The 14,625-nt window shown below is 59.4% G+C and overlaps 1 protein-coding gene across 2 annotated transcripts in view; it reads right to left on the bottom strand.

The window, feature by feature from the left end:
- FBRSL1 (fibrosin like 1) overlaps positions 1-14,625 on the bottom strand; it is an 83,633-nt gene that overhangs the window by 26,027 nt on the left and 42,981 nt on the right. For both annotated transcript variants that reach the window (XM_068990331.1, XM_068990330.1), the window contains exon 5: positions 6,574-6,603. In XM_068990331.1, coding sequence (XP_068846432.1) covers positions 6,574-6,603 — 30 coding nt within the window. The remainder of the gene's footprint in view (positions 1-6,573; positions 6,604-14,625) is intronic.

The following is a 14,625-nucleotide window of genomic DNA, read 5'->3' on the forward strand; positions in this document are numbered from 1 at the left end:
AAGGGCCCCGGGTCTCTGGATTTTAGCCTAAGGAGACCCATTTTGAACTTCTGACCTCCTGAACTATAAACTTGAGCTGCTTTAGGTCACTGGTGCTTTGCTGTGGCAGCTGTAGGACACAAGGACCACCCCCACCCCTGCACCTCTAGCCCAGGCCTCGCCATCGCCTGCTAGTATCCTTGCAGTAGCCTGACAGTGCCTGACTCTCCCTGGGGACTCCAGTCCTGGCAGATCCTCACTCGGTCCCTCAGGCTCCTCGCTGTGGGTTGGGCTGCAGGACAGACGTCACTTCAGAGGGTTAGCTGGGGCAGAGTTAACCAATGTGGGCAGGGCCCAGGAGGTATGGGCTCTGTTTTAGTCACCAGATCACAGTCCTTGCTGGGATCTATGCACTGCCCCCAGTTCCAGCCCAAGACCCTCAGAGAGCAAACTGCCAAAGGCTCTTCCTTGGGCAGACCCGTGGGAAGACTCTCTGGGCAGAGCAGCCCTAGGTCCCGGTGCACAGCCCCTCCCAACCCTCGTGAGGACACCCCTGTGACGTCGCCCTGCTCCAGCTGAGGTGGGGGCACCTGAGGAGCACTAGCTCCGGGCGCTTCTGTCCCCACAGCATCTGGCCTGGGAGGGGGGCAGCGGCTAGGAGAGAGGAGGGTGGGTGAGCCTCCTACGGACTCCGGCAGGTGTTCTCAAGACTGGGGCTGGGCCGGGCACACGGAGGAAAACCTCTGTAAGCAGGGGTGATCCGAGGGCAAGCAGGGGCATCCCTGCTTGGGGTGTTGAGCATTTCTCAGAGGGTGTCAGCTGGGGATGGCCATGGTGGTGGTGGCAGGGCCAGAGGGGCGGTGCCCTGTGATGGCAGCAGGGACGCAGGCCAGGCGCTGTCTGAGCTGCTCTGTGTCATGTCTGTGTGCCCTTTCCTTGTCATCACAGGGGACCTAAGGGGTAGACCTGCTAAGCCTCATTTCAGAGATGAAAACATGGGGGTTCAGAGGAGGCTGAGCCTGGACCGGGGTCTGTGCTCACTAAGGACTGCGGGCTTAGAAGCAGCAAGGCTGACCTGGGGGTTTGGAAGAGGATGTGCTGGGGTGGGAGAAGGGGTGGGAGTTGAAGTGGGGGTGAGAGTGGGGCTGGGGCTGAGAAGCTGGCCAGACCACCTCAGCAGCCAGCACCAACCCCTGGAATCCCTGCCTCCAACCCCAGGCTGCAGGAACCACCATGACCCCTAGTAGACAACATTTAGCAAAGAGCCGAGGCTCAGGAGGTGGAGGGCTGGCTGTGGGAGTCTGGGCCTCAAGAGGGCCCCAGGCCCTCCAGCCAGCTGCCTGACTGCCCCCTCCCAGGTCCTGTTCCTGTAGCCCAGCACGGGGAGCATGTCCTGGTGGAGTCGGGGATGGGGTGCTGAGCCTGGCAGACAGGCCAGACAGACAGCCCTCCAGAGAGAGCTAGGTGCTGGCTGGCCAGCCACCTCGCTGAGCCGCTCAGGCAGACGGCAGCTGGCCAGGCCAGCGGGTTGCCTAATGAGCCCCACACAATTTTTCACCCCATATTTTTCCAATAAAAAAGCAGTTAGACTCCAACCACAGCCATCTGGCCGCCAGGCTCCAAAGGCTCCTGGCAGTACGGCTGCCTTCCCCGCCAGCAGTCGGATGCACAGAGCAGGACTTGGGGGCAGCATGGCAAAGCATGTCGGGGATTATGTGCGGGGGGAGCCACATGTTTTGGGGCGGTGAGGGGGGCCTGAAGCCTGGGGCATGGGCTGCCCCCAGGGCAGGGCCTGGTCCCTCAGGAGGAAAGGTGGTGGAGAGGTTTTCCATCTGTCTGTCTGGGTGTCAGCCTCAGGGGCTGGGCTGGTCTCTGATTGTCTGTATCTGGGAGGCACAATGTCCTTATTGTGTTTGCACCTGGAGCCAGAGGCAGAGCCCAAGGCTGATGAGGAGGGGCAGGTGGGCTGGCAGGAGCCCGGGGTGGGGGGCAAGGTGGGAGGGACAGGTCCATCTGGCCTCAGATACTGGAGCAAACTGGCCAGGAGAGATGGGCCCTGGACCTTCCTACCGTCCCGCCCTCCCTGCCTGCCATGGCGTCATCAGCACCCAGCACGTGGGTGAGTCAGCGTGGACAGACTCCATCGGCTGCAGCCTCTCACTCTCCTGCCCCACCTGCATGTCCAGCTTGCTCCTCCTTCACTGACCCCTCCTCTGAGAGCAGCCCACGTGGCTTCCAACCAGCTGGTTCAAATCTGCTCTGCACCAAGGAAGGTGACAGGTCAAGCTTGTTCCAATTTGTCTGGGAGGCACCGCCGTGGGTGCACAGGGAGCTGCCCCTGGCCTGTTGGCTGCCAGGCTCCCGGGGAGGCCAGGGCACTGCTGTAAGTGGACGCTGTCCTCTGTCCCGCTCATGCTCTTGCAGACTCCTAAAGGCAGGACTTTGGCCATCCTGGACATGTTATGGAGACACGTGGCCTTCCTCCCGTCCAGCTCCTACTGGCTCTGCTCCTGGAGGAAAGCAGTCGGAGCGCTGCCGGGGGCAGAGGCCTTCTCTCTGCTCTAAGGAGGGGGCCCTGCCACAGGCCAGTCAAACTGAGGTGGGGAGGCGGATGGTCACTTTGGTTGAGCTCCCGGGTGAGTGTCTGCCAGGGCCCTCTGACCTGCGCCTGCTTTTTGATGGTTCCAGAGGAAGTTACTCATCGTCCAGAAACCCAGCTCAGGCAAACGACAGAAGGCACTCAGATCTCTCTGGTTATCCAAACTCTCCATACACCACCTCGACTCAGAACCAAACAGCCTTGAGTAACCGGGTGTCCCTGCCATGGAGGAAACCAAGAAGTCTGAACCACACTTGATACCCTTGGTGCATAATTAGTGTCCCCAGGGAGCACTGCCAGGGTAAGGCTGTGGTGGCAGGGACCTCTCAGGATGGTGGTTCTCCATAGGGCTTGGAACAAAAGCTGAACTTCTTGCCATGATTACTTTTTACATCGTGACCCCTCTGAGCTCATCCCCTCCTTCCTTCTGCTTTGGCTCCACTGGACACTTTGCACCAACATCATCCCTGCCTCACCGTGGAGGTGATCAGTCACTCTGTGAGATCAATGGTGTGAGAAGAGGGAATGCAGATGAAACGGCTGGTGTTAGAACTGCCCCCGGGGATTAAGTGGTGACTATGAGGAAGGGCTTCCCTAGTGGCTAAGATGGTAAAGAATCTGCCTGCAAATGCAGGAGACCTGGGTTCGATGATCCCTGGGTTGGGAAGATCCTCTGGAGAGTGGAATGGCAACCCATTCTAGTGCTGTTGCCTGGAGAATTCCATGGACAGAGGAGTCCGGTGGGCTACAGTCCATGGGGTCGCAAAGAGTTGGACATGACTGATCGACTAACGCTTTCATGAGGAAGAAGCCATTTGCCAAGAATGCCAAGTAGAAAGAGGAACCTGATGACCGCAGACGGGCCATGCCAACCTAGAAGGCCGACATCCAGGCCTTTAGGTGAGAAAAAGAAACTACTAAGCCCCTGTTAAGTCCAGTTTCCATTACAGAAGTAAATGAATTTCCTAACTGATCCAGGGCCCAGTTCTGACCATGCACATCCCCGTCCCAGGGGCAGAAATACCAAGGTTCAGCTATGCTGGTTGGTGAATATCCTGGGCCCTAAAGTGAGCCCTTGTCCTAGGTGACCACTCTGCGAAGCCCCATGACCTCCCCTCCATCAGGCAGCTCATGGGGCTCCATCCAGGACCCCTCCAGCCTAGGCCGAGTGGCACCACTGTCAGCTGCATGGAATCTCAGCCCTGGCCTCTGGCCTCCAACTCAAGCTGCCCAGGGACACACTCGAGTGTCACAGGAGACCCACACGCTCACGGAGAAGGCAAACTTGGGTGACCTGGGAGGAAACCTGTACCTTTCCCTGGCTTCCCAGCCAAGGGGCTTTCTAAAGCATGACTTGGCTCTGTCCACTTCTGAGGACGCATCTCCTTACAAACAGCAGCAGACAGGCTTACTCACTCTGTGCTAACTCGCTCACTGTAGCCCCCATCAGTCATGGAGCAGGTTGGGGCACGGGGATGTGGAGAGTGGGCGGCTTCCCTCTCCCTCCTCTGACCTTGGCCAGCCCTGCAACAGAGCCAGGGCTGTCGCAAGCGGGACTGGGTGTGTCCCCGCATCACCCGTGCAGCCCATTCAGGGCCTGCCACTGCCGGCCCAGTCAGCCTGAGGAAGGCTGGACTCAGCGCTTCCTCCTCAGGACCCCCTGAGGCCCAACACAGAACCCAGCCAGTTCCTGCCAACAGAGGGCTCTGGGACTCGTACCCTGGACTTCTCAGAGACCCCCCAGAGTGGAGTTCTTCCCTCAGGCTGCACAGTGAATCGCCAGGAAGAACCACAGGTTCCAGACCACCCCCAGACTCGGCCAGAGTGAGCTTCTGGGCCAGCTCGAGGGTGGGTGTGAGTGTAGAGGAACCCAAAGCCACGGCCCCCCGAGCGCCCTCGGTCACAGCCCGCCGGCCGTGATGCTTGGAGCCGATGGCCCTGTGCAGTTCTCGGTGTGTGTGCTCGCGGCGGCCATGTGCGGCTGGGCCCTGGCTCTGCCCTTCCAGCCCCTGGTCTCCACTCCCAGGGTCCTGCCTCCTGCAGGATGGTGGACCAAAGGGTGGAGGGAGAACCCTGCCAGGGCCAGCGCTGACCAGGCAGCTCTGGAAGGCGCAGTCAGGAGCCTCAGGGTCTCCGAAACCCCCTTCCCACATCCTCCCTCAGAGGGCCCTTGGCTTCAGAGCACTTTTCCTGCAAGTTGGTTTTAAATGAAAGGAGGTGCTGAGGGAAACAGGCCAACACAGCCCTCTCCCAGATGCTATAATCTAATTCATTAAAGGCATCAGGAGTGATAGCGCCTGTGGCAACGCGGCACCTGGCCCGGGGTTCACCTCGCTGGCGCCCACCATGCCCTGTCTGCTCACAGGACAGCTGAGGGGAGGGCATCCACGACCAGAGACACTTCCCAGTTGCCCTGCCCTCTCGCCACCTTCCTAGGATGGTCTAGACCACAGTGACCCCACAGGGCATCTGGGCCAACTCACTTTGGACAGCACATCCCTGACCTCCCCCGTGCCCACACCCGCCCCTCCTCTGTCCACCATGTGACTCCCATTGCTACCTCCACCTCTCCGCCCCTGCCCCACTCGCCCGGCCCATACCAGTACGCCTGCCATGAGGCTTGTCATCTGGACCCAGGTGTGCGCTACAGGCCTGCCCTGACCCTGCTCACCCTGCCAGGCAGCCTCTGAATCCTTTCCACGCTTGCTCACCTGCTTTCAGGCTGAGCTATGCTAAAGCGTGAAGCCTGCAGGAGAGAGACTGGCCGTCTGTCCATCCACAGCTCCAGTCCAGGCAGGCCAGGCCACACCAGGGAGGTGGCAACTGATGGCCACACACCGCACAGACCTCCTGATGGAACCACGCTCCAGTTCACAAAACCTTGAGCAAACAGCACTCAGCAGCCCTCCTGTCCGCCTCTCACCAAGTGCCCTTACGCACACTGCCCTCATTGCCTGGACACACGTCCCCCATGGTGCTCAGTGCCGGCCCCTGGGCCCCACCCCGAGGGCCAGGGGCTCCATCGCATCGGTGTGGCCACCTCCTGCCAGTCTCACCACCTAAGATTCTTCAGGTGGGCTGTTCACTTGTTCACCAAAGATGGTGCAGCCACATTCCCTGGGTTCCAGCTGTGTGGCCTTGGGCAGGTTCCTTACCCTCTCTGTGCCTTAGTTGCCACATTTGCATCGGGTAGTGGCAGGTCCTGCCCCATGGTGCTTTGAGTGAGTGCCAGGTGTGTGCACCCATTGAGTCTCATGCCCGTTGCTATTTTTCCAAGTTGAGAGCCAGTCCCAAGTGGTGCCCCCAACTGTATCCCTGTCCACAGAGCTCAGCACACAGTAGGTGTTCTGCAAACAGCTGCTGAGCTAAGAGCTCTTCCTCTGCCCCCCAGAACACACAGGGCCCAGCAGATAACCAGGACCAAGGACTCCCGAATGCCACGGGCCAAGGGAGGCGCTGTGGAAAGGGGTGCAGAAGGACGCTGGCACTGTGGGAGGGCCCCTCACTGCCCCTATGCTAACTCCCCACTGCATAAACCCCGAGACAGTGGAAACTTCACTGTTCCTGAAAATCAGGGACTGGGGGGGACTGCGAGGGACCAGGTGCTGCTGCTATTAGCAGAAGTGTCTGTTTGGGGGTGTTTACAACCCCCAGCCTGGAAACACTGGGGGCTGCACTTGGCCCAACAGAGCGTGGCCCCTGCTTTGCCCACGGTGCTCCCATCCCAGGAAAGCCTGGACTGACAGCTGCAGACAGGCCAGGAGCTGGGGTACGGTCCTGCAGTCCCAGGGAGCCTGAGCAGCACCCCAGCATGACGTCCTTGGCCTCCTCAGCCAGGCCAGGCTGGCACCTCCACACCCGGGAGGCCACCCCCAGCCCCCGCATGCCCCACAGGAGAACCACAACTTTTCTGCCTGGTCTCTGGGGCCCAGCCTGCCAGGAAGCCAGGTCAGCAGGAGGGGCAGGTGAAGTGTGTGTAGGGGGTTGCGGCTTACCTTGTCATCCCCGTCGCTCTCACTGTCACACTGCAGAGGGGGGGAGAGAGAGAGAGAGGGGAGTCAGTGTCCCGTAGGCAGGCTGGTTGCTAGTGGGTGAGGTGAGGCTGGGGGCAGGGAGGGCCAGAGGCGGTGGCTTTGGCAGACCCCCACCCTGACTCGGGGCCTCAGGTCTGGGGTGGGAGTGGCCCCAGCCAGGGACCCACGTACCAGAAGCTGGGAGGGATCTGGGGGCCCCTGGCAAGTTCTGGGTCAGAGCTCCATTGAGACCCTGGTGCGGGGGAAGGGCACGGGTGTAGGCGAGGCAGAGGTGAGACAAAGGAGAACACGTGACCGGGGAGACGCAGACCAGCCACCGTCCCAGGCCCAAGCGGGCCCAGAGCCAACAGGTAACCCCAGGAAACACATGGGGTAAACCCCACTCCCCTCTGGTCCCCTCCCAGGTGCTGAGCTCCCTGGGGCGAGGGGCGGTGAGATGAGAGGGGCTTCTGAGTGGCTATGAGGCCCATGGACCAGGGCTCAGGGGAGGGAGACGTGAAACCCCAGCCTCGGAGCAACAGGAGGGCAGGGGCCGGGCGGGGGCCCCCGGGACGCCTACTCCCACTGCCCAGCCCCTGCAGACGCCCCAGTAGAAACCGCTACACACGTGAGAGCAGCTGGTTAAGGAGATTGTGACAATCGTGTAAATACGTCTTTGTTTTCAGTTCCCAGTAAGCATAGAGCTCTAAAAAGAAAGGCTGCTCTAGAAACCACAGCAATTTCCCCCCTAAAAGAATATAAAGGAAAAAGCAGCTCTTCCCAGCAGCTGTAATTGTGACGGGTTTATGTCAAGTGAATTATACCGCTGAAAATGAATTTCCCTGGAACTCACAGGAGGCTCATGGGACCCTGGCAGACATGTGGGGGTGTTCCCCAGACACATGCTGCTTCTTGGGGGGAGCCCACCCCAGACCCACTCAGCAATGGGGCACACGCTCTCCATGCCCTAGGCTAAGGGCTAGAGTGGTACAGTGAGAGTTCATAGAGTTGTGCCAGCCTGCCTTGGGCTTCATCGCGGTGGGAAAGTGACCCTGGGGATGGTGGGGACCCCAACCTGGAACCTGTGGCAAAAGGGATTGGTATTTGGGGGGGATCTTCCTGAAGCTGAGAGCAGCTGCATGGACCCTCTGTCCCTCTGACATGCACCCTGCAGGGCCTGATCTGAGATCTCTGGGGGTTGGGGGGGGGGGTCCCTTCACAAAAGGCAGAAGGGGCTGTGGGCCCAGCTTCCTGGCTGGACAACCATGGCAAGTGGCCCCTGGCCCTCAGGGCTGGCCAGCTCTAGCGCGGTGGCTGACACCTGGGAGGCAGAGCAGGAAGGTGAGGAGGGGAACGTGGGTGGTGAAGCTGGAAAGGTGAGCAGCCTGAACACGCAGAGCTTCACGTGCAGAGCCCGGACCGCGCTCTTAAGTGTCCAACCATGTGACTGCACTTTAGGAGAGAGGGGTGGAGGGACTAAGGGGTCATGGCCTGTGGGGAGCGGGGCCTGGAGAAGGGCTGGCACGAACCGTCTCTGATCCTGCAGAAATAGTGGAGCTGCCGGAGACCCCCAATCAGGCTTCTTTATGCCTAATTAGCAGCACAGAGCCCCTGAGGTGGAAACTGCGATCCCACCAAGCCGTCAGAAGGCTGGGTCTCGGGGCACAGCACACCTGTCCCTCGGCTCCCCGGGCAGCAGCCCCAGGCCCAGTTTCACAGCCCTCCTGCACCTTCGGATGGGGCCCCTGGTGACAGCTAAATGATGTGACATTGAGGGGGGTGAGGGTGCCTGCCAGCGAGCACACGGAGCCTGTAATTAACCAAACAGCTCACCGTTTTCAGCCAGCACAGGCTGCGTCGTAAATGAATTCACGTTATTAAGTCCTACTGAATTAATGTTTAACTGCAATAGAGTTGGAATTGAATGAGGCAATTAATCAGGACAAGGAGGGAAAGAGAGCCACATCTGTCTTGCGGGAGCTGCCTGAGCGAGGCGACCTTCATGGGGCTGGGCTGGGCAGCCCTGGAAACTGTCACCCTGGTGTGGGTGTGGGTCCAGGCAGGGAGCCCACAGAGCAGGGGACAGACCCGAGGTGAGTGCTGGGTGTGCAAGGAGCACAAGACACGGCTCTGGGGCAGATGCCTGCTCTGACGCTGCGCTGCCACCACCACTGTGCAGCCTTGGGCAAGTGCCGTGACCTCTCTGTGCCTCAGGTATGCTTCTGGAAAACAGTCAGTGGCCCACCTACAGGACTGTTGTAAGGCTTTTATGAGTGAATACGCGCAAAGCTCTAGGGCTGAGTTCATACTCATTACTATATACAGTAAGATGGTATTTTTCACCACTACCACTCAATATAATTACTGTTGTCTTCCAACAAGGATGAGAATGAGGGCTTCCCTCCCCTTTGGAATGGCTGAAGGCCCTAACCGAGGGAGTTTCAAGGAGGTGTCTCTCAGCCCTGGAAGTGCTGGCTCATGTCCCTCACCGTAGTGGCTGGTGGCTAGACAGGAAGCCCTATTTGGCCCATATGAGAACCCAACGTCAACCCCAACCTTCCCTGCTTGCCCCTAATTCCAATCCCACTTAGCAGGAACCACACCCCTCTACCAGTTCTTCCCAGCCTAGTCAAGCCAGCAAACAATGAAGCTGTAGGACCACTCCTCCAGGGCCATCCCCTCTGCCCATCTGTCAGTCAGTCCAGGGTTAGTCCCAAGTGCACCTCAGCTCACCCGAGGGACCTCAGGCTATGTCAGCCCGAATGCCTGGGACCCAGGTGACTCTGAAGAGTGGCTGGGGGAAGGCGCCCTGCTGGGAGCTCATGACCACCCAGCGTAGGTCAGACACATACGTGAGCTCAGGGTCCTGCATCACAGAGGCTCCGAGCTCAGCTCCTCCACGCCCCAAGCCGCCGTGTCACTCTGCTAACAGATGTGACCTGCGTTGTCTGAAGTCTTTGTGTGTCGCCCATGTTCACGGAGGTGATATAACAAGGGACACGTGGTACGCCCCAGGCTTAACTGACAGCCTTCCCTGATTCCCATCCACGGGTGGACAGGCCTTGAAACAAGGCTTAAGAAGCCAAAAGCTAGATGCGGCTTCCTTTGTCCTGATGTTTAAAAAAGAACTGCTGCCAACATTTAAAAATCTGGAGATTCCTCACGAAATCCTGCCTCTTACTGAGAACGTGGAGCCACATGCTTGGATGACAGCTCTGCCCAATGCTAGCAGGGCTCCACTGTGACCCCACCCTGCCTCTCCTGACGTCGAGGCCCAGAGTGCTGGTCCTTGTCACATGCTGGGAACACGGCCACACAGAAGCTTCTGGGGCCCAATCCTGGGGCTCTGCCCCGACTCCTCCACTCACAGTGATGCTGGCCACTCATTTCACTTCTTGGAGCCTCAGTCTCATCTGTAGAGCCGGGAGTGAGGGGTTCCACAGTGGGGTGGGCTTGGGGTTCAACAGGTCACTGCACTGGAGCGCTTAGAACGGCAGCTGACTGGCAGGCTGGGCTCTGTAACGTGAGCTGCTGCCACAGCCATATCACCTCCCTCGCTGTCACTAAGTGAGCTTCACCTTCATCACCTCTGTCAGCGTCACACCTTCGCCACGGTCGCCTTCACCATCACCGTCATCTCCATCATCACCCTCGTCACCTTCACCATCACCACGATCTGCCTCAGCCCCTTCCTTCACGTTATCCGACCAGCCCGTGGAGGCACCCGAGTCCTCCTTGGGGCCTGCACACAGACACCCTCACCTGACAGTGCCTGCTCCCTCAGGGCACCGCACAGGAGGTCTGCGGGGCTTAGCCTCCATCGCCGAGTCCCTTCCAGAAATCTAGGCAGCTGTCTGCATGGGGTGAGGGCCGCTCATCACCCTCCACAAACTGACACGGTCGTTCAGCAGCCACAGAGACTGGCCTTGTTCTCTCAGCGTGAACGTTAATTACCATGTCACAGCACCGCGAGGAAGGCTGCTGGTCTCCCACTCCTCAAACAAAGGCATGAAAAATTCATGGGCAGGGAGACCTCGCTGCTGAGCCTGTGCTCCCAGCATACGCTCTAGAATCCAGGGCTGGCCCAGAGTCACCTCTGGGGGCAAGTAGGGTCCCTCCATGTGCAATGGAGACAGACGGTCTGCCCTGGGGGGAGGGTGTTTAAGACCACCCCTAACCCAGCCTCCATCCAGAGGTCAGAGGGCCGAGGAGCAGTGTGGCCTGGCGCTTGGGGAGGAGGGGGAGGTGGGCCGGGTCCCTGTCCCAGCAGCAGGGCCTACACTGTGCAGAAGCCCTGGAGGCCCTGCCCACAGACCTGCCAGGGGCAGAGGGGGGCCGCACCTGCCCCCCAGCCTGGGCTGGGCTCGCCATGGGCAGTCACCTGCAAAGGCCTGAGCAGCTGCCAACCAGAAGTCAGCAGGATCTGTGGTCTGCGTGTGAGTGGAAGGCGACGGGACCTTCTGTTCAGCCCACCTGGGTATGAGGGGAGGAAGATTTGAGCCACTGCACAGTGGTGTTGACCCCTGTCCCGGGCCACAGCCGTAAGGCTAGAGGTTTCCTGGGGGACACCTGGGGAAGCTCAGGTGACATTGGTCCTTGGTGCGGGCAGTGCTCACTGGGGGTGTTCTCATGTGGGTGCTGAGACATGGGGAGTCATGCCCTGAGGCTTCTCAGACGTGAGCACCTGGCATCCAATCCAGTGGGTGCTCTACCCGAGGGTATCTCGCCAGATGTCCTAGTGAATGCAGGGCACCTGAAGGGTCAGACGACCTGCCGTGAGGCCACATGGTGCCACGTGTGCGTGGGGCCCAGGAGCAGTGTCCGTGTGGGCAGTACATGTCTGTCCTCAGGGCTCCCGGCCTCCTGTGGCCCCACACATCAGCCCCAGCTTATTAAATATCCTGCTTGTTGGAGCTGCCTTGGAAGAACTGGGAGAGAAGAGCAGGCCCTCACCCTCTAGGGAGCAGAGGAACGCCACCCCCACCCTGAGTGCAAATCCATCCTTCTCCGCTGATACAGGCGGAGGTGTCACCTTCATTTCTGTTGCAAACACTCCGCAGGGAGGCAGAACACATTCCAGTTAAGCGATTCAGCAAAAATACAGAGCCAGATGAGGAGCGTGAACCCCAGGCGGGCAGCAGCCTGGGAGGAGGCTGCACTATCTGGTTACCACCGGGAGTGGGCTGCAAGGCTGCTGTTCATCCTGTATGCTCACCTCCACCTTGGGCGTGAGCACTGCAGCTGAAGGTTTCAGCCAGGCTCCCTGGCCCTGTCAGGAGGAGACCCTGGGGGCTCTCAGGGGTGGGGGTGGCCAGGAGGGCAGTGCTGGGGCCTTTGTTGTTCCATCTATGGACCGGGGCAGCCGTGGTTGTCGGGTGGCCAGGTCTGAAGTGCGGGGCGGTACAGCGGCGGGAGTCAGGCACACGGCTGGAGAAGGCTGCAGCCACCCATGCCCACTATGTTATAGGCCGACTTCATGAGATGAGAAGGGAGAGGCTCAAAGGGTAAAGGGATTTACTTCCGGCCACATGGCCAGTGAGCAGGGGCCTGAGCTGGGTCCAAGCTCCAGAAGACCCTGTGCCACTATCCACCCTCCCCAGAACCACAGGTGAGCCCTGGGGCTATGAGGTTGGCAGGAGTAGGGGCAGGAGAAAGGCAGGGGCCTAGAAGACAACAGGACTTGGGCTGATGCTGTGTTTGCTCACTGGGGTTGCTTCTCCACACTTCTCAAGTCCCCACCACAGATCCACCTGCTTACGGATGGGGAAACTGAGGCAGAGTGACTGGAAGCCCTCCCAGGGCATGGATGGAGGGTGGGTGAGCAGGCTCCTAAAGCCATGATCTTAACCTGGCCCATGTGGTCCGGGCCCCATGCCAGTGACTCCCTCGTGGCAGCTGAGACTAGACAGAGGTCCCCGTCCTGCCCCTGGCCACCTCAACCCAGGAACTCCTAATTAGGCAAGAGATCTGGATGGTGGATCCTGAAAACCCTATTCTTATTTACTCAGCTAATTCACTTTTTATGACTGTTTAGACTTCAAAGCAAAACAAAGCACTAATTACCCAATTAATGAGCAATTAAGTTACTGCATCCTAATGGCCGGGGTGCAGCTTCCTCTGTGAGCAGAGAAGGTGGGGAGGAGGCTACCGAGCAGGGATGCACTGGGGGGAAATGCCATCTGTCACAGACGGGGGCCGCGAGGACAGAGGGGCCCAAATCTGCCCAGGGCAGGTGCCCCTTCCACACTGCCTGCCTACCTGCCTGCCCCACGGCCCCTCGGGGCCAGAAGAGCAAGCCCCACTAACCCATCCATCCAGCTGTGCCTCGGCCAGTGGGGAGCTCATGGAGGGCAGTAGAATTCTGGGGCCACAGAGGCCGCCAAGCTTGGCTGAGAAGAGACAGCCACCAGGGCAGTGGGTTTCATAGGGCCTGAGGGACAAGAGGCTGGGGACCCTGCTCCCGCCTCCAGGGTCTCTTCTTGCACATTCAGATGTGGCTGACAGCAGCCTCGGAGGGAAGCCCACGGAGACAGTACAAGGCTTGGTGGAAGCCTGGAAGCATCTCAGGCCCCGAGCCTAGGATGTTGAGTGGCCAGTGTGTGGCCTGTCCTCAGAGGACAGAGTCTGAGTATAGCTGGTGCCTGGTGAGAGGGGAAGCCGGCACAGAAAAAGCCAATCCCCCAACCTGGAAGAGAACTCTGGGCTTTGTCACGCCTGGCCGTTGTGACCCGCCAGCTGCCACACCCCCCTACCCCTTCCAGGCTGCCTTCCTTGCCCTTCCCTGAGCTCTGTGTGGAGCAGCACCCCACACAGCACTAGTCAAGAGTCCAGAACTCACGCTGCAGCCAATCTTCAACTAGCTGCTAATTTAACATCAGCCTCCTTCTATTGAAACCCAAGTTCCCTTAGAACAAAGATCTCATTCCTGCAGTCCAGAGCAGGTTGGGAGTGAGCGACTGAATGAATGAATGACTAAGGCGGGTACACACAGACTCCAGACACTGTGGGCAGGGAATGAATGAATGAATGACTCAGGTGGGTACACAGACCCTGGACAGTGGAGGCAGGGAATGAATGAGGGAATATATGGATGATTCTTGCTCTGACCACTGACCAGTCCCACTCTCCTCCTCCCCTCATGGGGTCTCCAGGGGATGGAACCCAGAGGGGGCTTTGGGTGTCACACAGAATGGGGTTGCTGCCTGTGGTGGGGGCCAGCCCCACAATACCGCCTTGTATCTCACACAATTCTGGAATGTTCTGTCAGACAAAGTTTCTGAGGCTGAATACCTGCTTCTTATCACTGGAGCCTTGACCATAACTGCTATGAAAAACACAAAGTTATGTCACATTTTCTCTGGGTGCAGTTCCCACAGACACCAAGGAGAACTGGGGCATGGGCCTGCGGGTGACTTTGCCAAGGGCATGCGCTGGGAGCACCCCATGGCCTCTGCTCCACGCCGGAGCCCAGGCCTGGCCCTCAGAGCGTGAACGAGTCATTTTGCCCCATCAGCTTCTCTCCCATGACTGCTCAGTGCTGCGGCTGACATCGCCTCGTTCCTAGGGCAAACGTGTATCCAAATCTCCACAGGCCTCAAGGGTCACAACCTGCTCCTGCAACTGGCCGGCCACGTTGTAATTACACCTGCACGCAAGCACATGCACTCACAGCGCCATATACACACACTCACCAACACACACTCACTCACATGATGGGCAGGGTCCGGTGCGTGCTGTTTCCCTGAGGAATGCCTGTCCCCCAGGTAGCCCAAGGACGGGCCTCTCCTCAGATGGCACCCCTGGACGCTGAGCCTCAGGGGGCCCCCTCCACATCCTCTCCCCTCCTCTGTCATCTCCTTTGTGCACCTGCTTCCCTTCTTGCCCATCGGCCCCTCCCTCCACGGCACCCATGACAACAGGCATCTCTGGGTTCTCTTCAATCCTCTGACCTTGGGTCCTGGAGTGGCAGGTGACCCACAGTGAGGGGGCCACAAAGACTTGAGGACAGCCAATAGTCACCACTTTAGGACTTAC

This window comes from Capricornis sumatraensis, chromosome 17 (assembly GCF_032405125.1).
Source record: "Capricornis sumatraensis isolate serow.1 chromosome 17, serow.2, whole genome shotgun sequence".
Lineage (NCBI taxonomy): Eukaryota > Metazoa > Chordata > Mammalia > Artiodactyla > Bovidae > Capricornis > Capricornis sumatraensis.